This window comes from Carettochelys insculpta, chromosome 29 (genome assembly GCF_033958435.1).
Source record: "Carettochelys insculpta isolate YL-2023 chromosome 29, ASM3395843v1, whole genome shotgun sequence".
Classification (NCBI taxonomy): domain Eukaryota; kingdom Metazoa; phylum Chordata; order Testudines; family Carettochelyidae; genus Carettochelys; species Carettochelys insculpta.
In genome coordinates this window covers 13,596,553-13,619,766 of record NC_134165.1, presented here as the reverse complement: position 1 = coordinate 13,619,766, position 23,214 = coordinate 13,596,553, and the positions used below count along the sequence as shown (strand labels likewise).

General features: G+C 59.9%; 2 protein-coding genes across 2 annotated transcripts; both read left to right on the top strand.

Annotated features, from left to right (window-relative positions):
* The first annotated feature begins 1,718 nt into the window (after positions 1-1,718).
* On the top strand, positions 1,719-10,877 carry LOC142003145 (glycoprotein-N-acetylgalactosamine 3-beta-galactosyltransferase 1-B-like). Its single transcript, XM_074979846.1, has 4 exons — positions 1,719-1,775; positions 3,872-4,109; positions 7,684-8,348; positions 9,488-10,877. The coding sequence occupies exons 2-4, from the start codon at positions 3,905-3,907 to the stop codon at positions 9,707-9,709; spliced, it is 1,092 nt and encodes a 363-aa protein (XP_074835947.1). The 5' UTR covers positions 1,719-1,775; positions 3,872-3,904; the 3' UTR covers positions 9,710-10,877.
* A 1,702-nt stretch (positions 10,878-12,579) lies between these two features.
* LOC142003147 (glycoprotein-N-acetylgalactosamine 3-beta-galactosyltransferase 1-B-like) lies at positions 12,580-23,159 on the top strand. Its single transcript, XM_074979849.1, has 4 exons — positions 12,580-12,717; positions 15,174-15,344; positions 19,566-20,230; positions 21,404-23,159. The coding sequence occupies exons 2-4, from the start codon at positions 15,194-15,196 to the stop codon at positions 21,566-21,568; spliced, it is 981 nt and encodes a 326-aa protein (XP_074835950.1). The 5' UTR covers positions 12,580-12,717; positions 15,174-15,193; the 3' UTR covers positions 21,569-23,159.
* Positions 23,160-23,214: the final 55 nt, after the last annotated feature.

Below are 23,214 nucleotides of genomic sequence, written 5' to 3'. Positions count from 1 at the left end.
TTCCCCCCTGGAGGGAAATTCAGTTCCCCCCCGTCTGGAAGCACGTGTGAAATGGAATGAGAAGTCCTGTGGCACCTTATAGACTAACGTAATTTGGAGCATAAAATTTTGTGGGCAAAACCCTGCTTGGTCAGATGCGTGAATGGGGGCAGGTTCCAGAGAAGTGTGTAAAGAGGGAATCTCAGTCAACTCCGCTCCTCATGCATCCGACGACGCGGGTCTTTGCCCAAGCAAGCTCACGCTCCCTATTCTGTTAGTCTGTGAGGTGCCCCAGGACGTCTTGCTTGCAATGGGGACTCACGCCAGCAGCTCGCCTCTCCCTGTCCTTTTTCAGGGCACTGCCATCGGCAGCCTCCCGGCCTACACGTCCACAGCTGCATTCCTACGATGCGGCTTGACGTCCAGCGCTGCTTGGCCTTGTGCTCACCTCCTCTTGCGAGCTCCCAGAAGCTGAACAAGGTGATTTGCTGGCTGATGAGCTCTCCTGGGGCAGACCCACTTCTCCCGAGCCGGAGCTCGTGCTGTATATTTCCACAGGGGTGAGGCTGCACTACCCAGGTGTTGTTCCAATAAGGAAGGTCTCAGGGTTTGCTTTAGCTGTTTACATGTCCCTCCAGCCCCATCTGGCAGCTGGGGTGGGGCGGGGCGGCTGGCAGGCTGCCAGCTCAGCTCAGGGCCGAGCAACGCTGTCCATCCCCTCCCATCCCCATGCTGCATCTCTGCCCCCAAGGGTTAGCCTCCATGGCTCCTCTGGGGCTAGGCCGGCAGGGCTGGGGGACAGCCGCAGCTTAGGGTGACGGGGCTTGGGTGGCTGGAGGCTCCCTGACTTGGCACCCCTCGGGGGCAGTTGGTTCCCTTCTGAGAAGGGTAAGACGGGTGTGCCCCAGGACGGCTGCACACAAGTGTATGTGTGGGGGGGGGTAACAAATGGAGCTCCACCAGGGCTGTCCAACACCCCCCCATCACAGGGCCAGGCACAGCTGCCTTCTACCCCCCCGGCTCTTTGTTCTCACTCAGCCAGGCGAAGAGAACAGACTGGGGTCCTATGGCAGCTGGGCCCCATGGGTGCACTCCAGCCCCGCACGAGAGCGGTTGGCAGCAGTTTGCTGCCAGCAAACACATCCTGTTCCAGCCGCCCTGCCGGAGGGCTGGCCTGCACCCTGCCCAGGTGGGTAAAATTCAGCAGCACCGGCAAGGTTGGGCAATGCATTTCCTGCCAAGCCGATAGAACTGCCAGCCCCAGCCGGCAGCAGCAGGGACACAGGTGCTCTCACGCCAAGGACAGCAATGCCCTCAGCACACATGGCAGAGCAGACACCTGCCTCTGCGGCAGGTGCCAGTGAGGAGTGGGGAACGCACCCAGCTATGGGGCAGGACAGTGCTGTGGTGGGAGGGGCCATATGCCTGGCTGTGGGGTAGGGGGCCAGGGGCTGGGTGGGACACACTGGCTGTAGGGCAGGGGCTGGGTGGGGGGCACTGGCTGTGGGGCAGGAGGCCAGGGGCTGGGTGGGGGGCACTGGCTGTGGGGCAGGGGGCCAGGTGGGGGACACCCGCTATGGGGCAGGGAATCTGCCTCCAGCCTCCTCCCCGCATACAGAGACGACATCTGCCCCATCGCCGCCTCGTCCGGGGATCCTGAGCCAATCAGGAGCGGGCTGCCGTGGGGCTGGCCGGCAGCTGGCTAATGGGGCGGGGCCTGGCGGCCGAGCGGGACACGAGCGGAGGCTCCGCGGGGAGGCGGCGCCCGGGCTGGGGTTTCGCTGCTGCCGGGTCAGGTAAGGGGGCGGTGGGTCCCTCGGCCCCGCCCCGCAGCTGGGGGGCTGCACGGACCAGAGCGGCCCCGCCCCCCGGAGTCCCCCCCACTTCTCAGCGGGGTCCCCCCTCTACCTTCACTCACCCCCATCTTCCCGGGGGTCCCCCATCTGGCCACAGCCCCAACTCCGCGGGGTCCCGCTGTCTGGCCCGCCCCTCCGGTCTCCCCAGGGTCCCCCTGTTTAGCTCCATTCCATCTCCCCTGGGGTCCCCTGTCTGGTCCCACTCACCACGCACCTCCCCTCCTCTGATGTCCTCCCAGCCCCCCCAGTACCTGCCATCCTCCCCGCACCCCACTTGCTCCAGCTCTTCCCCCCACTTTCGCTCTGTCCTTGGATGCGCCTTCCCCTCCCTGGAGCTGCCCCTCATATCTCTGTCCCCTGGTCCCCCTCCACATTCTGGCCCCAAACCCCGAGTTTCTCTTCTCCCCCTTGGAGTGGCTGGGACCCCGGCTCCCCCACCTCACCCTTGCCAGCTGGCTCAGCACTAGCTGCTAGGACAGAGCGACTCCTCTCCCCGGCCATGGGGCTGCCCTGGGGGCTCCGATCCTCTCAGCCTTTCTTTGCGCCCGGGCCCCCAGTCTCCATTCTGGGACCTGGCCAGCCCCGGGGTGCTGCGGGGAAGGGTCATGGCTGGTATATGCAGGGCACGCAGCTGAGAAGTGCCCCACACCAGGGCAGGGCTGTGCCCCCAGAAGCAGGCGGCAGCGGGGAACTCAGGGCTCCCTGCCATGAACAGAATCGGGGCCCATCTCCTTGGGGAGAGGGGGCTGGCTGGTGCCTTGAGCTGTGGCAGCCCAGCTTTGAGCACCCCAGGGGCTGGCTGGCTTGGAGCAACAAGGCCTTGGTGCCAGGCACGAGGGGGGGCCCCTGGAGTGGAGAGATGGAGGTTGCAGGGTGGGGTGCGGTGCAGAGACTCGCTGGCTCCCTTAGAGCTGTGGGGGCTCTGGGTGGAGGGGGCAGGGGACGTGGGGGGTGCTGGCTGGGGGACGCTAATCTGAATCTGGGGCACAGACAGCACCGTGGGGTGGCACAAGGGGGCATGGGGTGGGTGAGGTCCAGGGGCATGGAGGGGGGCTGTTGCTATGGAGACCTCTCCCCACCTCTGGTGCAGCTCAGGTGGCTGGTGAGGGTTGGGGTGCTGCCTGTTGGCGTCTCTGGGGAGCTGCCAGGTGCCCAGGGGCTACGTGCCCCAGCTGAGTGAAGGGGGACGGCTCCCCCCAGGGCAGCAGAGGGGAGCGCAGACCCCGTGAGGTGCCTGGAGCTTGGGGAGGAGGGTCTGGTTCCCCACACGTGGCTGCCCAGCCCGTGGACTCCTTGCCTGTCCTGGCAGCACTCCGTGGGATGGACTGACCTAGTTTAGCCCTGACTGTTGCTCTCTGGTTGTCTGTCTCGCTCTTCCCCTCTCACTACTTTCCCCCCACCCCACTGCTTCTGTCCCCCCACCATTCCTTTCCCCACCTCACCCCCTGCCCCCCCGCCGTTGGGCTTTGGGGCTGCAGCCACCTTGTCCCTGACCGCACCCTGAGCCCGGGGTCCCGGAGTGGAAGGACAGTGGGCTTTTTCTCAGTCTGGGACGAGGCGGCGCTTCCACCTTCCTGAAGCCCCATCTCTGCGGTGGCCTGAGGGGCCGTGGGGAGGGAGAACTGGGGCTCTATCCCCATCCCAGCTTGGCGGAAATCCTGCCCGGGGTGGGGAGAACAGCTGGAGCGACATGCTCAGATCCTGCCCCCGGGACCAACGTTCCCTCTAATTCTTTCCCTCCATGTGCGCAATAAATTTTTCTGTGTGCACTAAGGCCTGTGCGGATGTGCACCACCGGCAGAAACAAGCCCTGGCTGGGGGCACTCTGCGAATTAACTGAGTGGTGTTGGACTCTGAGCAGCCGCCCAAGGGTGCAGCTTGCCGGGTCTGTCGCGGGTCCGTCTCTGCCCCCGTGTGGGTTTAGCCTTGGATGGGGCTGTGAGCTAGTTAATGATTAAGCCGCACATTGTCAGAAGAGTTATCTAGGGGCCCCACCCCCCCGCCTCCTCCACAGTCTGATCCCTCTCTTCCTCCAGGCCGGGTGAGGCTCTCCCGGACAGCCTGTCACCATGGCCTTGAGCAGCTTCAAGGGCTCCTGGCTGGCTTTCCACCTGGGCATCATGGCGGGCTTCATCTGCACTTTCTGCGTGCTCCACGGCCTGCACTGGGCACAGCCCCTGGGCCCTCTGAGCCAGACACCCCGCGCTGCTGCCGAGCCCTTCTGGATTGTCCACCCCCCGGCGCTCCTCAGCACGGGCCACCCGCACCTCTCAGGTGAGCAGGGCAGCCGGGGGGCAGAGGGTCCTGCAGGGGTTGAGGTGGGAGCTGTGCAGAAGCTGGAGGGGAGGGGGGCAGCCAAGCCAGGAAAAGGGGCTGTGGGGGACTGGGGGGCAGATCAGGGCTCTCCAGCTGCGTTTGTACGAGGGCGATCTTCACTGGCCACTCCTGGGCTTTGTTCTCTGCTCACCAGGGGCTGCTGTCAGGAGACGTCCCCCGCACCCGGTGAAATCACCAGCCCGCAGCAACCTTTAAGCCTCCCCTCTCCTGCCCCATTTGAGGGGTGGCTGGGCAGAGATGGACGTGATCCTGGCACCGGGATGGGGAGAGGCCGTGTAATATATGAGGCTCCAACAGGCACAGCTGAGAGCCAAACCTGGACAAATTGCTTAAAACAAGGCTACTGTCGGCCCAGGGAAGGTTCCTCCTATAACACGCCATCCCAGCGAGCACCTTGGCTTCCTCGCTGGCCAGCCAGATGTCACGCCCACAGTTCCCTCAGGCGCTTTCCTTGTGCCACAACCAGTCCCCTCCCTGCACAGTCTAAGCAAATGCAAACAGGATTTTCAGGTCCCGAATGACCAGCCCTAGCCCCACGTCAATGTGTGCTCAGATCTGACACAAAACAGTACCCGGAAAACAAAAAAGCAGTCCCGTAACACTTTAAAGATGAACAAAATAATTTATTAGGTGAGCTTTCATGGGACAGACCCACTTCTTCAGACCATAGCCAGACCAGAACAGACTCAATATTTAAGGCACAGAGAACCAAAAATAGTAATCAAGGTTGACAAATCAGAAAAATTGTCATCAAGGTAAGCAAATCAGGGAGCAGAGGGCAGAAGGAGTGGGAGAAAGTCAAGAATTAGATAAAGCAAAGCATGTAAAAGAGCCCCGATAATGAGCTAGAAAATCGTCACCCTGGTTCAACTCACGTGCTAATGTGTCAAATTTGAATATAAAAGAGAGTTCAGCAGCCTCGCTTTCCAAATGGCTGTGAAAAGTCCTTTTCAGTAAAACACAGACTTCCAAGTCATTAACAGAATGGCCCACTCCATTAAAGTGCTGGCTGACAGGTTTGTAAATCAGGAGGTTTTTTATGTCTGTTTTGTGCCCATTAATTCTTTGTCTATGAAAGTTTGAAGTCTGTCCAATATACATAGTATGTGGGCATTGTTGGCATATACGATGTTAGCTGAGGAACGTGAGAATGTGCCCATGATTCTGTGACTAACCTGGTTAGGTCCAGTGATGGTACCTCCAGAATAGATATGTGGACAAAATTGGCAACGGGTCTTCTTGCAAGGAAAAGTCCCAGGACTGGTGCTCCTGCGGTATAGACTGTGGCTGTTGGTGAGAATCCTCATAAGGTTGGCAGGTTGTCTGTAGGAGAAGACAGGCCTGTCACCTCGGGCCTTCTGGAGTGTGGCATCCTGATTAAGGATAGGTTGTAAGTCTTTAATAATGCGTTGCAGTGGTTTGAGCTGGGGGCTGTAGGTGATGGCCAGTGGTGTTCTGTTCTCGGCTTTTTTGAGCCTATCTTGGAGTAGCTGGTCTCTGGGTATTCGTCTGTCCCTGATGATTTGTTTTTTTTATTTCTCCTGGTGGGTAATTCAGGTTAATGAATATTTGGTAGAGATCTTGTAGTTTTCAGTCTCTGTCAGTAGGATCAGAGCAAATGTGATTGTACCTAAGGGGTTGACTGCAAGCAATGGATCTAGTTGTGTGTGCAGGATGGAAGCTTAGACGCGAGCAGGGGCTATTTCTCTGTTACTAAAACAACATCCAGGGCTCGTACTTTAGAGTCTGCCATCGGAAGGTTTAATCATGAAAGAAAACAAGTCCAGGGTGAGAGTAAAAGTGGTTAAAGTGGTCAGATTGCATGTATCAATCACACAGTTCGTGGTGCAGATGGAACAGCTGCGATCTTAAGTCTCTCGAGTCCACCCTCTGTCAGAGATCCTGCCGGGCTCTGTTTGTAGCAGTGATGCTCCTGAAGTGAAGAGCTGGAGTGGAGATGGAGGACAGAAAGGAGGAGCCTTGGGGTCCCCTTTATCACCTGGCCCCTGTTCCTCCCTGGCTGGGAGCACATTGGAAATGGAGAATCACACGAGCAGCTCACCTGCCCATGTTCTCTTTTTTGGGCATCCCACTCGTGCATCGGACGCCGTGGGTTTTTGCTCACGAAAGCTCACGCTCCAAATTATGTTAGTCTGTAAGGTGCTCCAGGGCGTCGTCTTGTTGTTTGCAATGAGGAATCACACCAGCAGCTCACCTGCCCATGTCCTTTTTGGGGCACTCTGCCATTGGCAGCCCGCCAGCCTACACGTCCACAGCTGCATTCCTTCACGTGGGGAGTGCAGTAGGGTCGATGGTCCTTCTGGAGCACGGCTTCACCTGGCTAGGAGGTCACCAGGCCTCCCATGGAGTCCTCCTAGAATTAGCTTCAACTGCAAGCCCAGAGCCAGTCCGATCACGCTACATGCAAAACTGACACACATGTGGCAGCAGCAGGAGCAGGTTTCGCGAATTACCGGCTTCCAGCAGGCACCTCACCTGGCCCACTGGGCACGAGAGTTGGTGCCAACCTCAGGCTGTGGTTGCAATAATGGTTCTTGTATCAGAGAGGTCGCCGTGTTAGTCTGTAGCTTCGAGAACAACAAGAAGTCTTGTGGCACCTTAGAGACTAACAGATATTTTGGAGCATGAGCTTTCGTGGGCAACGACCTGCTTCATTAGATGCAACCTGATGCATCTAACAAAGCAGGTCTTTGCCGGCGAAAGCTCATGCTCTAAAACATCTGTTAGTCTATAAGGTGCCACAAGATTTCTTGTTGTTCTCTAATGTTTCTTGTGTTCGTTTTAACACCCAGTAACGTCCCAGGCAGAAGCGCCTCTGGGGCCGGGCACTAAGGTAGGACTTGCCCCATGAGGTGAGTGGTGGGGGCAGAATTATCCCCCTGGGGCAGTTTCATGCCACTCTAGTGCATGAATTATCCCCCTGCGCCCCTTCCCTTGTCCCATGTTGTGATGGAATGGGGGGAGTGCATGTGTGAACAGGCTGGATGTCTGAGGCAAGCAGCAGCTCCCAGTGGCTAACGATGACCCTGGGGCTACAACTGGCAGGTGACACCTCTGCCTGAACAAAGAGCAGGGAGGAGCTGAGCTGGGTTTTTGAGTCGGGGGCGGGAGTTAGAGGCGAGGAGAAGGGAGAGCTGGAAGGCAGCCAGCCTGAGGAGGGGGAAAGCTACACCCCAGAGGGGCCCCCCTCGGGGTCTTCCCCCCAGGACAGGTTGGAAGGACTGTCTCTGGCTGCTATGCTGTTGCTTCTGTGAGAAACTGGGCATCTGTTGCCTAATAAACCTGCAGTTGTACCTGCTGAGTGAGAGTCTCTCCTGCCAGCGGACGGGGTGCAGTGCAGGGGGACCCCTGAACCCCATCACACATGTACACTGGGTTCTGGGAGGCCCTGGTACCAGCGCCCGCAGCTGCCTGCAGTGCCAGGGGCCAGCTCAGGTGTGCAGTATGTCCCCTCCTTCTGCTGTGTCCCCAACCCTCTTTCTGCAACCAGGAGAGGACAGCGCCGTGGCGGCCGAGCTGTACAGCAAGGTGCGCATCCTGTGCTGGGTCATGACCGGCCCCAGCAACCTGGAGCGCAAGGCCCAGCACGTCCAGGCCACGTGGGCCCGGCACTGCAACGTGGTGCTCTTCATGAGCTCGGTGCAGGACGACGCCTTCCCGGCCGTGGGGCTGGACACCAAGGAAGGCCGGGACCAGCTGTACTGGAAAACCATCCGGGCCTTCCACTACGTCCACCAGCACCACCTGGCGCAGGCCGACTGGTTCCTCAAGGCGGACGACGACACTTTCGTGGTGCTGGACAACCTGCGCTGGCTGTTGGCGAACCACACGCCCGAGGAGCCTGTCTACTTTGGGAAGCGGTTCCGGCCCTTCGCCAAGCAGGGCTACATGAGCGGTGGGGCCGGCTACGTGCTCAGCAAGGAGGCCCTGAGGCGCTTCGTGGAGGGCTTCCGCACCCAGGTCTGCACCCACACCAGCTCGGTGGAGGACTTGGCGCTGGGCCAGTGCATGGAGAAGATGGGGGTCCAGGCAGGGGACTCCCGGGACACCCTGGGGCGCGAGACCTTCCACCCCTTTGTGCCTGAGTCCCACCTCACCATGAAGTTCCACAAGAGCTTCTGGTACTGGAGCTACTGCTACTATCCCATCGTGGAGGTACGTGGGCCCCCGCCCGTGGCTGTGTTCCCTGCCCCAGGACTGGGTTCCTTTATACCCTTGCCCACGTGGAGGGAAATTCTTCATTCCTCCCTGTCTGGGTGCACATCCATAATGGAGAATCCCAGGAGCATGTCCCAGGCTATAGGTCCACAGCCCAATTCCTGATGTGTCTTAGAGCCCGGACCTGCTTTCCCTGGTGCCCCGCCCTGTAGGAGAGACTCCCATCCATTAGCCCAGAGCCAACCCTCGAACTCCACATGTCGGAACGATATGGAGCAGCATAAACAGACCTAGTGAGGAACCGGCTTCCATGAGACGCCTCCCTTGGCCTCCTAGGCACAAGAGTTCGAGCAAGCCCAGGACTGTGGTTGCAGTAGCGGTTTCCATGTACATTGTAAAAGCCAGTAATGTCCCGCCCCACCCAACACGCTTCCCACATGCCTGCTGGACATGTCCCTGGCCAAGGCTCCAGCTGCAGGCCCTGTGATGGGCTGGAGGGGCCCAGGCTGGGTCCCTTTGTAAGAGGGGGCTCCCCCGCTAGTTTGGATCCAGAAGCTGCGGGGGCAGGGGGAGGTGATGAGGCTGGCTGAGCCCTGCTCCCTGTCCTGATTTCTGCCCATGGGGGGGGTGTCAGAGGCCTCCCTGTGCCCACTGCAGATGGTTATCCCTAGCCCTGTGCCCTGCCTAGGCCTGTGTAGCCAATGGCACCCCCAGCAGGATGGAGGCTCTTTGGCAAGCTGCTCTGAGCTCCCTGTGGAGCCGGGAGGGACCTGCCAGGATTTTTGGGACCCTGGGCATTGTGCCCTAGAGGCAGGGGCACCCCGTCCCCAGCCGTGAGAGCTGAGCTTTCCCTGGGGACGACAGTAGCCCAGAGGCAGAGCCCCCGCCCCCCAGCCCAGGTCTGAATCCCCTTCCTCGCTGAGCTGCTCCTCTACGTCTGCCTCCTGAGCTTGGGGGGCCCCTGGCCGGGACCTCACGGCTGGTGTCCGTCGGAGGGATGGAGGGGCACTGGGCCAAGCCTTTTGGGGGGTGCTGCCTGCTCAGACCCTGGGGAGCTGGGATGGTGCTGCTGGGGTGATCTGCTCCAAAAGTGTGGGTCAGTTTAACCCGTCACTGCCCCCCCCTCCTCCCTGCAGGGCCCCCACTGCTGCTCCGACCTCGCCATCTCCTTCCACTACGTCAGCCCGGAGCTGATGTACACCCTGGAGTTCCTGACCTACCACCTGCGAGCCTACGGCTACCGCTACCGCTACCAGGTGCCCCTGCCGGAGAACGCTGCCCGCCTGCCGCGGCACCCGGGGGTGGCCGAGGAGAGGACCAACGCCACGCTGCTGGGGCACAGCACCAAGCCTCTCTAGGGGGCTGGGAGGAGGCGGCGGGGCTGGGATCAGGTGCCTGGAGGCCGATGCAGGTGGTGGGTGAGCTGTGCCCTGGAGCCATGGCCGTGTATGGGCCCCTGTCATGGATGGTGGAGTGGGACGCCTTGGTCTAGCACCCACGTGCCCCCCTTGCTGGTAGAGGGGTAGGGGCTCCCTTTAGGAAGGGGGCCTGGGGTCCCGGGGGCTGAGCCCCCTGGGTCATGTCTCTAGTGTCCCAAGGTGCCATGCCCCTGCCCCCCAGCAGATCAGATCCCTCCTGCCCCCAGAAGATGCTCCGAGCCCGACTAGTGGTGAATTGGAGAAGGGGGGGGGGGTCCTTGCAGCCTCCCCCATGATCAAAAGGCACAGGGGAGGTGCAGCAGGTAGCCAGGGCCCCAAGAGCCTATTCCGGGGGCCACGTCTGGCCCGGGCCCTGGGGCTTTATGATGGGGGTGGAAGGTGCCGTATCAAGAGTGGAAAGGCTGAGAGCAGCCCTGCGCCCTTGTAGGGGGTGTGGGGTGAAGAGGGGGCTGGAACTGTGAGGTCTGAGGAGGGCACGGGAGAGGCCGCGCTCGGCTAGAGGGCTGGGACACGCAGCCCGTGGCCAGTCGTGGGCACAGAGAGCCCCTGTGGGGAGCCACGGGCAATACCACTCTGTTGTGAAGGGGTCTTGAGTCATACCCCGGCCCGCATGGTTGGAGCCCTGCCACGGATCAGCTCACAGCCAGTTGAGGGAGCCACGGGCAATACCATTGAGGGGGACACTGAAGCCCTGCCACGGATCATAACACTAGGGGGAGCAGCCCACGGATCATACCACTGCACCGTGCGGGGGGTTAGTGTTTACCACTGCCAGTTATGCCGGAGCACTGCCCTGGGTCATAGCCCTGTGTGGCCAGCAGGAACTCCAGAATGGACTGGGACACGTGGGACGATCAGGCCACGGATTGTACCACTGATTGGACCACGGATCGTACCACTGTGGGGCGAACAGGAACCCTGGAACAGATCGCATCGCAGCCTTGATGTGGCTTCTCTTTATTTTGTGACATTTCCGTGGCAGCCCCTGACTCCGGCCCCTGGAGAGCTGGGGCCAGGGCTTTCATCCGTGTCCTGACGGCAGGCAGGGAGGGGCTGACTGGCCTTTGTGGTGAATAAATGCTGCTTGGTTTCTATTATTATTTTTTTAAAAAGAGCAATGGGTTGGAGGTAGCTTCCTCACCCTGTGGGTGGGTCTGATCCCTCTCCACCCTGCAGCACCCACAGCTGGGCGAGTGCCACGGCTGGAGCCCACAGCCCCATTGCAGGGGTTGAGTCCAGCCTGGAAGCGCCTGTTGCAGGGGAAATCGGAGCAGACGGGTGCTGGTGCCTTCCTGGAGATGCAGCGGTGGCTTCGGGCAGGACTGGGGGGCAGACAGGCCTGCAAGGGAGGGGTGCAGCGGGCGAGCTGGCTGGAGCCCTGATGAACCTGAACAGGGTGGTGCAGGGCAGGTTCCCGGCATGCAGCCCGTGGCCAGAGGCGGCCTCCAGGCCGTGGGTCTGCGCACTTGTTCTGCCCTCCCTGCACTGAGGCATTTGCACTCCAGGGCCTGAGCCTGGGTGCTCCTTGGCTGGGGGCCTGGCCGCGCTGTGGGCTCTGCCCCAGTCTGAGCCGGGCAGCCTTAGCCCCGGAGGTGTGAAGACGTGAGCCCTGGCCCTCCCAGGGTGGTGTTCTTATGCTGGCGCTTTGCAAGGTGGGGGTGAGAAAATGCAGCTGGCTCTGGGGGGCGGTGGGCAGCAGTGGGAGGCGGAGGAGGCTGGGGCAGTGGGAGATGGGCTGCCCACTGGAGGGGAAGGGGTGATGCTTTGGAGTTAACTCTGGGCCTGCTGGAGAGGTCAGCAAGGGACTGGCTGGGGCAGGGCTCCAGGGGAGGGTGGGGTGGGCAATGTGTTCCTTTCGCCCAGCCATACGCCCAGCAAGCGGCCGGCATGTGGCCGATCTCCCCTCGGCTCAGAAGGGCGGGGTCCTGCGAGCATTTGTGCCAGGCCTGGGGGAAAGGAGGCCCTGGGAGGGGGCAGAGTTTCTCGCTGGCTGCTCAGAGCTCAGCTGGGCAGGTCCACCGAGGCAGAGACACCCCCGCCCCCCCCATGCAGCCTTGGCTTAGCTGCAATCCCCACAGGCGTATACAATCCCGCCCCACCCACCGCAGAGTGACATGGCACCAGGGCCTGATTGGCAGCTGCCGCCTACCTCCTCCTCGCTGCACCCCACTGGCCCCCCACCCCGTCTCCACTGCCAGAACCAGATCGTGTGGTCTCACTTGTTTCCCTACCTGCTTGGGTGGCCATCTCCTCCCTCCTTCCCTCCCTCCACCCTGCCCCCCTCCCAGCACCTGGGAAAGCGCTGAAGAATCCAGTACCACGTGCCCAGCCGCTGACCCCCACCTTCCCCCCCAGGTGAGTGGGGTGCTTAGCAGTGCAGCCAGAGGCTATGCTCAAAGCTGGGCACCCAGGGCCCAGGCTCTGGGCTGCTCCTGGTCTCTAGCGGAGTCAGGCCGTGGGGGGCAGGGGTTCCTCTCCTGGGCTGCCCCGGGGCTGTGCTGTCCCAGGAGAGGGCCACAGCAGGGGATAGAGCCAGTGGGGGTCCCCCCTGCCGCTCTGGGAGTCTCCCCCTTTTCTGTAACCAGGAGCAGCCGAGAGCAGAGATCCCAGGGAAGCCTCCAGCCTTAGCCTCCCCCATCCCCACGCCCCACCCAGGCTCTGTGGGTGTCCTGCAGCAGGGACTCACTGGTGCGGTGCCAGGCCCTGCCCATGGGGCTGGCCGCCGTATCTGGGCCTGACTCTGGGGTGGGGCGCGGGTGCACCTAGGTGACGTAGAGCTGAGCTGCGTGCGGGATCAAGGTCCACTTGCAACTCCCCTGGGAAGTCAGGTGGCAGCCTCTGGCAAGCACCGGCAGCGAGACAGAGAGGAGGTGCCCACAGCGCTGCCTGAGGAGGGGTCGCTGCTTGCCGATGGGTGGCACGTAAAGGTGAGTGAATACAGAGGGGGCAGCGCCCATGGCGTGGAGGGTGCTGGGGCCAGGCAGGTGCGGGGCCAGGCAGGCTCCACTGCCTTCTTGCTGGCCTAAATGCTAGTGGTTTGGCAGCACCGGGGATAATGAGGGGAGCCAAAACCCTGCCCACCCCTGTGGGGGGAGGGTTGCAGGGCCTCCCAGCACCCAGGGGTGCTCCCTGACTTGGCTTGGTGGATGGGAGGGTGAGTCCCCACAGAGGGGGAGGGGAGGGAGCCGAGCGATCCCCAGATGCCCCCCGTCCGTGGCTAGCGCAGGGCTGTGGCTGGGCAGGAGGCGAGGCAGCGGGCACAGGTTGGTGGGTTCTGGGAAGGTGCTGGGGGACAGCTTTTTTGCAAGGAGTTCGGTGCCCCATCCCTCCCTTGCTCCCCGAGGGCTCTGCCTGGCTGGAGCCAGTCCCTGACGTATGTCCCATTGGGGGCTCCAGTCCTGCCCGTAACCACGACTGGGTCACTGGGGTTCACTGGGCAGGTGCAGCCCAGGGGAGGGTCAAGGACCTGGGAATGCCTGGCCCCCAGGCTGGAGCGGGGCTGTAGGAAGGAATTCCACCAGCACTGCCAGGGCACTAGGGAGCAAGCTCTACAGAGATGCGTTTGCAGGACTGTAGGGGTTGTAACATCCTGCCGGCTCAGCGCCCCTGCCAGCAGGTCTAACATTTTAGCCGAGGTAAGAGGCTGTTGGAGCTAAAGAGGGGCAGGGAGGAGGGGCCGGAGGGACTAGGCAGGCTGGGAGAGACGATCAGGGCTAGGAACAGCAGCTGGAGCTCAGCGTGGGGGGTCCCAGGCCCCCAAGCCCCGAGAAAAGGACAAATCGCAGGCGCCCAGGTGATGGGGAATTGCAACGTTTTCACCTCCGGTTTGGCCAAACACTGCATTTCTTTCAGGCCTTTTCAGCTGCAGCAGAATGTCTGCGAAACTCACGCTGGCTGGACGGGTGTTCCCAGGGCACCCGCCGGGCAAGGCCTGATTCCGACATGTCCTTGTCCATTTCACAGCTCTAGCACCCTGTGTTCCCAGCCCCTCGGCCAGCTCATGGCCCAGGCTTAGGGCTTGGGCAGACCAGGAGATCCAGGCGTTTGGGAGCCCTGGGAGTGTCCACATGGCAGGACTGCCTGGGAGCTCTGTCCCCTGTATGCTGAGCACGTGGGCAGCCACCCAGGGGAGCTTCAGCTGCTGCCCAGCTGATGAGCAGAGCACCCAGAGCGGGTGGCCTGTGTTTCTATGGGTGGTGCACATACGTGCCTGCCTCTGTGCACAGCACAAAATTTATTCCACCCGTGGAAGGAGCCCACGATTCGCTCCACTTGAGCCTTTGGTGAGACAACGTGTCAAAGTCTTTCGGGGAAGTTAAGGAGTCGCTAGCCACTGGCTCCCACTCTTTCACAGGGTTATGGACCACCTCAGTGACATCTAGCAGATAAGTAAAGCATGAGGTCCCTTTCGAGCAACTGTGTTGACTTTTTCCCCCATAATTGTAACGAGAAGTCTTGTGGCACCTTATAGATGAACAGATATTTTGGAGCATAAGCTTTCACGGGCAAAGACCCACTTCGCCAGATGCGTGGCTGCGGGGGGTGGTGGTTTCAGAGGGGTATTTAAAGAGGGGGGTCCCAGTAAGAGGAAGGGCCAGAGCTGACAAGGTCTATTCAGCAAGGTGGAAATGGCCCAGGATCATCAGTACTTATCAAAAGAGGACCAACCAAGTCAGATCAGACAGGGGGATGTGAGCCTTTGTCAGAGACTAATGGGGAGCTATTAGCACCCAGAGCAGAGAAGCTGCCTTTGTAAACTGTGAGCCACTCCCAGTCTCTGCTTAATCCACGGAGTCAAATTTGCAAATAAATTGCAGCTCAGAGATTTCTCTCTCCATTTGATTTTTGAAATTTTTTTTTGTTTCGGGACTGTCACCCTTAAATCTGCCACTGAGTGTCCAGGGAGATCTCAGGGATAGACCCTGAGTGGCAGATTTAAGGGTGACAGTCCTGAAACAAAAAAAAATTTCAAAAAATCAATTGAAGAGAGCAAGAACAGGGAGGGTAGGGCCTCTGTGTGAGACGTCCTCACAACTCACCGCCCATCACAACTATGCACGAATGCCATGCTTAGGGAAACTGAGGCACACCCTGCTTGTTGCTACATGCACCGTATCCATGGGAATAAAATCCTCAAATACCCATTTTGTCACACCTCACTGGTTGTTTAGCAAACTTCCTGCTTCTGCTGTTCTTAAAAAAACCCAGCTTGCTGTTAGTTGGCTTGTTGTTCTTCAAACACCTTTTATGCCTAGTCATGTCATGGTTTTACATGTAACATGCTAGCGTGGATGCTACTTTCTGGCTTCCTCCCTGGGGTTTAACGTCCACTTGTTAAACAATTCCTTTTCAGCGCTTTCTTATTCTTGGTCATCTCATACAGCTCCCATGCGCTGACTCACCATGAGCCACCCAACCAGGAGACAAGTGCTGCGGCTTTGCCTGGGCATGGCTGTGGGGTTTGCCCTGGGATTTGCCATCAGGTACCACAACAGGATGAGGCAGAGCAAGCCAGAGATGGTGCAAAGCACCCGCCATGACCTGCTGCACTCAGGTAAAGGAGGACCACAGTCCATCTGCTGACAAAGCTGACTCCCTCTCCCGCATGCTACCCCTGACCTGGGTTAGGGAACTCAACCAAGAGTTGTCAGTGCAAATTTCACTGGTCCTGGGGAACATGCAGAGACAGTGCATCCTAGTGGGTAGAGCACTGGCCTGGGAATCAACAGCCTGACTCTAGCTGCATCTCTGCCACTGTCCCAATGGGTGACCTGCAGCAAGTGCCTGTCCCTTGCTGAGCCTCAGTTTTTCCATCTGCAAAATGGGGCTAAGGATGGTCCCCTCAGTGACAAGGGGCTTCGAGGTTAGTGGCTGGGCAGGGCTCCATAAGAGCTAGCAGTATTAGTCACACATCCTTGGAATGTATTGGAGGCAATTTTTTTTACTTCAGAAGGTGGAGAAAGCCAGGTGGAGAGAGGCTGGACTAGGTTTGATTTGGACAAATAGGGAGGAACTGGCAGCAAATTTGGAAGTGGAAGGCAGCTGGGGTGAAAGTGGTCATGAAATGATAAGCGTCATGATTCTAAGAAATAGGAGGGAAAACAGCAAAATAAGGATAGCAGATTTCAACTTGGAGCACACTTAGAGAGCTGTCCCGGGGAAGCAAGCCTCAGGCCTGGTCTACAGTAGATCTTAAAGTTGACTGCAGATACCTGCTCCTAGCTATTGCAATTGCATAGCTAGAATCAACGTATCAGCAGCCGACTTTCAGGTGTCCTCACTGAGGGAGGTCGCCAGGAAAGTTTTCACGACTGCCAGGCAAATCGATTTCAAATGTCTCCATCAGACACACACAATCAAACTCCAGAAGATCGACCGGTTTGGAAGGCTAACCATGGCCGCATAGGGAAACCAGCTACAGACAGCTGGCAGTTTTTCAAATAGTCATTATTAAGACCACAAGCAAAATCTAGCCCTCTGCGTAAGAAGGGTAGGCCGTATGGCAACAGGTCACCCAGCTTCACCAGGAGATCCTGAATAGTCTCAAAAAGGAATCGCACAAAAAAAAAGCAGAAACAAGGTCAAACGGCAAAGGATGAAGACCAACCACTATGTAGGGGCAAACTTAGCAAGAGGAAGGTGCAAAATGAGCTGAAAATTGCCATAAAGGGTAACAAAAAACATTTTACAATGACATTAAAAGCACGCAGAAGACTGAGGACAGGTTAGGCCTGTTCCTCACCACAGATGGAGAAACAAAAACAGCTCAGAACGGCACAGGTGCTTAAGAGCTCTGTTCTGGTTTTCCCCGAGAAGGCTGGTGGAGCTTGGATGCCTGCCATAGCGAAGGTCGGTGAAAAGGGGGTTGGTTCAGAAGCTAAAATCTGGAAAGAACAAGTTAAAAATTAGTTAGATGTCCTCCTGTCATCAGGCCACAGTGAAATGCAGCCTAGGCCACTCGAGTTGACTGAGGCGATCTCTGAGCCAGGAAGAAAAGTCATGCCAGGTGGGAGAAATTCCAGCAGACAGAGAAAGGGCACAGTGTACAGCTATAAAAAGGCCAGTCCAGGAAATTACAGACCAGTCAGTCTAGCTTCTATGCCAGGAAAGATAATGGAGCAAATAATTAATTTGCAAATAGCGGGAAGGTGATAATAAGGTGTTACATAAATGCATGGATTAGCAGAGGGCAAATTTTTCCAAATCCACCTGGCTGCTCTCGTGCGTGGGTGACAAGCCTGGCTGCTAAGGGGGACGCAGTTGATCTGGTAGCTCTAGGTATTGGTAAAGCTTTCGGTGCAGTCTTGCATGACTTTGTTAGCAAAGTGGGGAAATACCGTGAGGTGTGTGCATGCCTGGTTGGGTAGTGGCTCCCAGAGAGTAGTTCTTAGTGCGTCACTTTCACACTGGAAGGGCCTAACCAGTGGGGCTCTGCACGGGTCGGTGCTGGGCCCAGTTCCAGTCAATATCACTGATTCGGATAAGGGACAGGTGTCTGCGGGTGGTGCCAAGCTGGGAGGGGCGGCTCATGCTGCGGGAGATGGGGTGCAAGCTTACAATGAGCCGGACAAACGGGAAAAAGGTGGGAGGGAAACAGGCTGACAGCCATGGGGCAGCCAGGCTTGGTGCTTGGGCAGCTGGGTAGAGCGGTCGCTGCCCCAGCCCCGGGGATCTGGTGGCTGGACAGATCGGTGGCTGCACCCCCCAAGCCCTGAGTCCCCCACAACCAGCTTGGTACCACCTGCCCTGAAATTCCTCTCAGGCTGCCTGGTGAAATGGCAGAATGGTGCCTTCAGGGAGACCTCCCTGCAACGCACAGAGCTGAGTGGAACCACCTGCTCCCCGCCCGGAGCTTCGCTAGGGAAAATCCCCCATCCTCTGCCTCCTCCGCACCCTGCCCTTCCACCCACCCTGCTCCTGTGCCCTCGTCCCTTCCAAACCCTGCAACCTCAGCCTACTCCTGCACCCATCTGCCCGCCCAGACCATGCACCCTCACCCCCAGCCTCCACCTGCACCCTCCTGCCCACCCAGACCCCACACGCCTATTTCAAGTGTGCTTCCCTGCTGCACCCTCCTGGCACCTTGTGCCTCTTATTTTTGGCCCTCGTCCAGAGCCTAGAGGGGCCTCACTAAACCTACTACCCCCAGAAGAGTGAACTCAGCCCTGGGGGTAAGCCCTGAGCTTCTTGGCCCTCTGCCACCCCAGGCTTGAGGACAGGGGCTTTCTTTCTCCAGCTTCTCAGCTGGGACACACTTTGGTGAGGAACTTTCTCCCTCGGAGGCTGGGTCATTGAGAGGTTCTCTCGTGTGTGCGGCCCCGAGTGATTTTTTCTGCAGGTCAGCAGCCCGTGACCCAAAGAGGTTCCCCACAGCCGGTTAGCTGAAGCCTGGTTCTGCTGTAAGTGAGAGAGCTGGACTCGTTGGCCTCTCACGGCCCCTTCCAGTTCTGTGATTCTATGATTAGTGCCCAAAGGGGCAGAGCCCCATATAAATTGGAGGATTCGGCCAAAAGAAATCTGAGGAAGTTCAACAAGGAGAAGGGCAGAGTCCCGCACCTGGGACAGAAGAATCCCAAGCGCTGTTATAGGCTGGGGACCCACTGGCTGAGTAGCAGTGCAGCAGAAAAGGACCTGGGGATGACAATGGAGGAGAAGCAACAGGGGGCCCTTGTAGCCAAGAAGGCTAAAGGCATATTGGGGTGCACGAGGAGGAGCATTTCCAGCAGCTGTAGAGAAGTGGTTGTTCTTCTCTATTTGGCACTGGTGAGGCCACATCCGGGGTATTGTGTCCAGTTCTGGGGCCCCCCAGTGCAGAAAGGAGGTGGCAGCACTGGAGAGGATCTGGCAGGAGGGGCTGGATTAGGGGGGCTGGAGCCCATGGCCTATGAGGAGAGGCAGAGGGACTTGGGGTTATTTAGTCTGCGGAAGAGAAGACTGAGGGGTAATTTAATAACTGGCTTCAACTTCCTGGGGGCGGGGGGCTCTGTGATGGGGTTCAGGCATCCCCAAGCTCTGCACCCCATCTGCAGGCCGGCGTGGCTCGCACTCAGCAGGAGAGCAGCAGGTTTATGAGCTGATGGGGGCACAGCATGGTACAGAGGTGTCAGTGCAGCAGGCAGAGACGCTCCAGCCGATCCATTTTGGGGAGAGGAGGCCCCGAGGGGCCCCCGGAGCTGGGGCCTTGCCCCCTCCTTTGTCTCTCTCTCCCAGCCCAGACTCACTGCTTCGCAACTGCCAGGTCCAATTCAAACTCCTCAGGCTCCACCTCCCCCTTTGTCTGCAGCCCAGAGGTGTCACCTGGTCGTCTTGGTTACCCTCAGCAGGAGCCCCCCCACCCTCTGTGAGCCCCACACGTACACCCCTCTAAAGAGGCTGTTCTGAGTAGCGACAGACGGCAGAACAAGGAGCGATGGTCTGACATTGAAGAGGGAGAGGTGCAGGTTGGACATTAGGAAAAACTATTTCCCCCGGAGGGTGATGAAGCGCTGGAATGTGTTACCTAGAGAGGTGGTGGAATCTCCATCCCTAGAGGTTTTTAAGTCCCGTCTGGACACAGCCCTGGCTGGGATGACTTAGTTGGGGGCTGATCCTGCTTTGGGCAGGGGGCTGGACTAGATGACCTCCTGAGGTCCCTTCCCGCCCTGGGATTCTGTGACCTCCATGACCTCAAGCACTCAGGTACCGCTGCCAGTGTCCCACAGCTGCCGGCGTGACCTTGAGTGTAACCAGCTGAGCAACGTGCTGTGAAATAAGATGTTCTCCTTCCGTTCCCCAGAGAAGGACAACGCGACGGCGGCCGAGCTGTACAGCAAGGTGCGCATCCTGTGCTGGGTCATGACCGGCCCCAGCAACCTGGAGCGCAAAGCCCAGCACGTCCAGGCCACGTGGGCCCGGCACTGCAACGTGGTGCTCTTCATGAGCTCGGTGCAGGACGACGCCTTCCCGGCCGTGGGGCTGGACACCAAGGAAGGCCGGGACCAGCTGTACTGGAAAACCATCCGGGCCTTCCAGTACGTCCACCAGCACCACCTGGCGCAGGCCGACTGGTTCCTCAAGGCGGACGACGACACTTTCATGGTGCTGGACAACCTGCGCTGGCTGTTGGCGAACCGCACGCCCGAGGAGCCTGTCTACTTCGGGAAGCGGTTCCAGCCCTTCGTCAAGCAGGGCTACATGAGCGGTGGGGCCGGCTACGTGCTCAGCAAGGAGGCCCTGAGGCGCTTCGTGGAGGGCTTCCGCACCCAGGTCTGCACCCACACCAGCCCGGTGGAGGACATGGCGCTGGGCCAGTGCATGGAGAAGATGGGGGTCCAGGCAGGGGACTCCCGGGACACCCTGGGGCGCGAGACCTTCCACCCCTTCCCCGCAGAGAGGCATTTGGGGGCGACACTCCAGCATGATGGCTCTTATCTCAGCTACTCCTTCTACCCTGTGCTGGGGGTGAGTGTCTGGGGGTCCCGGCTCTGGCGGGAGGGGGCAGCAGGGAGGTGGGTTGCTCAGCCCTTCACACCAGACCACTGTGGGCCCATGACCGGAGCTTGTAAAGCCACAGCTACGGAGGCAGGTCTCCGCAGCTGAGTCTTGTGGAGATGGATGTGGATACAAATTTTGTACCCCACCCAGGGCTCGACCCAGGATTGCTGGTGTGGTTCTTGGCTCCGCCCAGCAACCCAACTTCACCCACGAACCCAGCTCCGCCCACCACCAAGCCCCGCCCCCCAGCCCAGGATTTCTCAGGGCTTGGTGCTCTGGCTGGACCCCACCCGCGAGCCTGTTGCTGCAGCTTTGGTCACCAGGTCTGGGGCCGATGACTCCTGTGCTTCGATCCTGAGGGCCTGGTTGGCTCCTCTCTGCCCACGACCTGGCCAGGGGGGTCTTGGTCTGTTTCCAGGCTGGGGGGGGGGGGTGGGGAGACGCTCGCACGCTACACACTGCGCCTTTGCCCAGCCTGGGCTGGCAATTGGCACTCCCCGGTTTGCCTGTCTGTCCCTTTGCTTGCAGCTGAGCAGCCTGGGTCATTCTCCCAGGCCCTGGGGGGGCAGGATGTTCTCTCTGACCAGGGCCCAGAGCCGGGGTGCCTCACAGCTCCCCCTATGCATGTGTGGAACAAAGATCATTCCATGCACAGAGGCCGGTATGGATGTGCACCACCCTGAGCCACACCCGCAGCTGCTGGCTGTGGGTGCACTGCTCAGCACCAGGCAGCATTGGACTTGCTCCTGAGCAGCTGTACACATGGCCCTCCCTGCCCCAAACACTTAGAAGCAACACTGCCCCATGCCAGGCACTGCCAGCTCCACTGGCAGCCACTGGCTTTCCATGACGTGGGGGGGGGGAGGGTTGCCCTGGGATGCCTGCGCCCCCAACGAGAACGCCTTCTCCATGTGCTGTGCCACTCTGCCAGCCTGGCCCACCCTGGCACCAGCCTCCTCGCGCCACCGGCTGCACATCAGGGCCCGGAGATGGCGGGGGGCTTGTGACTGGCAGCAGCTGAGGGCAGGACAGCACCAAACGCCGCCCTCAGGTGGCGGGTGCCAGGCTGCCCTGGTCCGTCGGGGGGTGGGATGGAGCCTCCCCAGCCAGGCTGATGGCGGCTCCCTGTCTTCCCTGCAGGGCGCTCAGGGCTGCTCCGACTTAACCATCTCCTTCCACTACGTCACCCCGGAGGAGATGTACCTGTGGGAGTACTTGGCCCATCACCTGCGCCCGTACGGCTACCGGCCCCGCTACCAGCCGGTACTGGCAGCCTGGAATCTCACGCAGCCCGGCCAGGGGTGACTGCCAGCGACTCAGCGGAGGGAGACCCGCGATGGGCACGAAACACCTCAGGCCAGGGGGACACAGACGGCGCTTTATTAGTGGTGTGGGGTGCTCAAGGCCTGGCTCCACGGAAGACGCCCGAGGCAAAGGCAGGGCCCGAGGGCTGCACGGACAGCTGAGTGCCTGGGCACCCTGGCGTGGAGCAGAGCCCGCATGGCCCCTTGCCGGAGACACCGAGCTAGGCCACCGGCTGCCAGGCGATGGCTGCGTAGGTGCAGCCAAGCACAGTGCCGAGCGGAGCACTCAGGCAGGGCACCCCAGTGGCTTTGGGGAGTCCCTGGGCACAGCCTCGGAGGATGTTGGGGGCAGCCAGCTAAGAGGGGGCAGACCCCTTCCAAACCTCCCTTGTGTGGCTACCGCTGCCAGCTTTGTGCAGCTGGCGGGGGGGTGGGTCTGGCCTTGGGGGGGGGGAAGGTCCCCCCATTGGAGCTGGATCTCAGAGAAGGGGGATCGCGCCACCTGGTGGCCAAGTCCCCAGATCCCCATGGTACTGGGCTGTGGGGCCCATTTGGGCTGGGCTCCCCCAGCCCCACCGGGGTGGTGGTGGGGGTTTCCAACCAGTCTGCCTTCTGCTGCCTGAGCAGACAGACCCTGCTCCCCTCCCCTGCCCCCATGGACAGCCCAGCGTTGGGGACCCTCAGTGCCCACTGGCCCCCCCCCCCGATGTGGGAGAAACCAGGCTTGTGCGACAGCTCTAAATCGGACATTGTTACGTACTTACAGTTACAATCCAAGAGAGTAAAACGCTGTACACGGCCACTGGTGTCAGTGCTGGCTGGACACACCTGTCTCCCCCCACCCCCAAACACGCACACACACACACCCCACGCCCAGGGCCAGCTGCTGCCTCCCCCACGCCCCCATCTGCTCGGTGACACCCGCCTCTGGCAGGCATCCGCCTCCCCGAACGAGCGCTGAAAAGTTGTGCAAGGCCCCCTGCGTCTTTGTGCAACACAACAGCCAATACATTCACGAGCTGAGCCCCCCACCCCGTGCTCATTTGGTGGCATGAGGGGAAGGGGAGGCGGGGGGGCACCTGCATGTCCAGCAGAGAGCCAGGACACTGCAGTAGGGCCCTGGAACCCCACACGGCTCAGCTCTGCCCCCCACCCCCCCAGCCCTGGAGTGCAAGGGTAACCCACAAACCTAGGGGGGTGGGGTTCACTAGTCCACGTACTGGCACCCAGGCCACGTACAGAAAGAACGCGGCTCCTCTGCAGCCGCAGCCGAGCGCCACCCGACTTTCCACTCCCGCTGCTGATTCCCGCCCTCAGCGCCAGCAGTCCCAGGTTTGAGCCCCCCTGGGGGGGGGGGGTTACATGCATGAAAAGAAACCAGGGGGGCGTTATCGGTATTACCCTGATCACGTATCGAAATAAAGCCTGAAACCGCATCACTTACAACAGCTGCTTTCAGGGGCCTGTCAACATTGTGCCAGGTTAGCTGCCAAACTAGCCTCTCCACAGAGACAGTGGCGGGGTGTGTGTGTGTGTGTGTGTGTGTGTCTGTCTGTCTGTCTCCAGCCTAACAAATAAATTAAAATGGGGGGGTCCCAAGAGGTGGCTGGGAGAGGCCAGTCGGGGGGGGGGCTTTGTACAATCAGG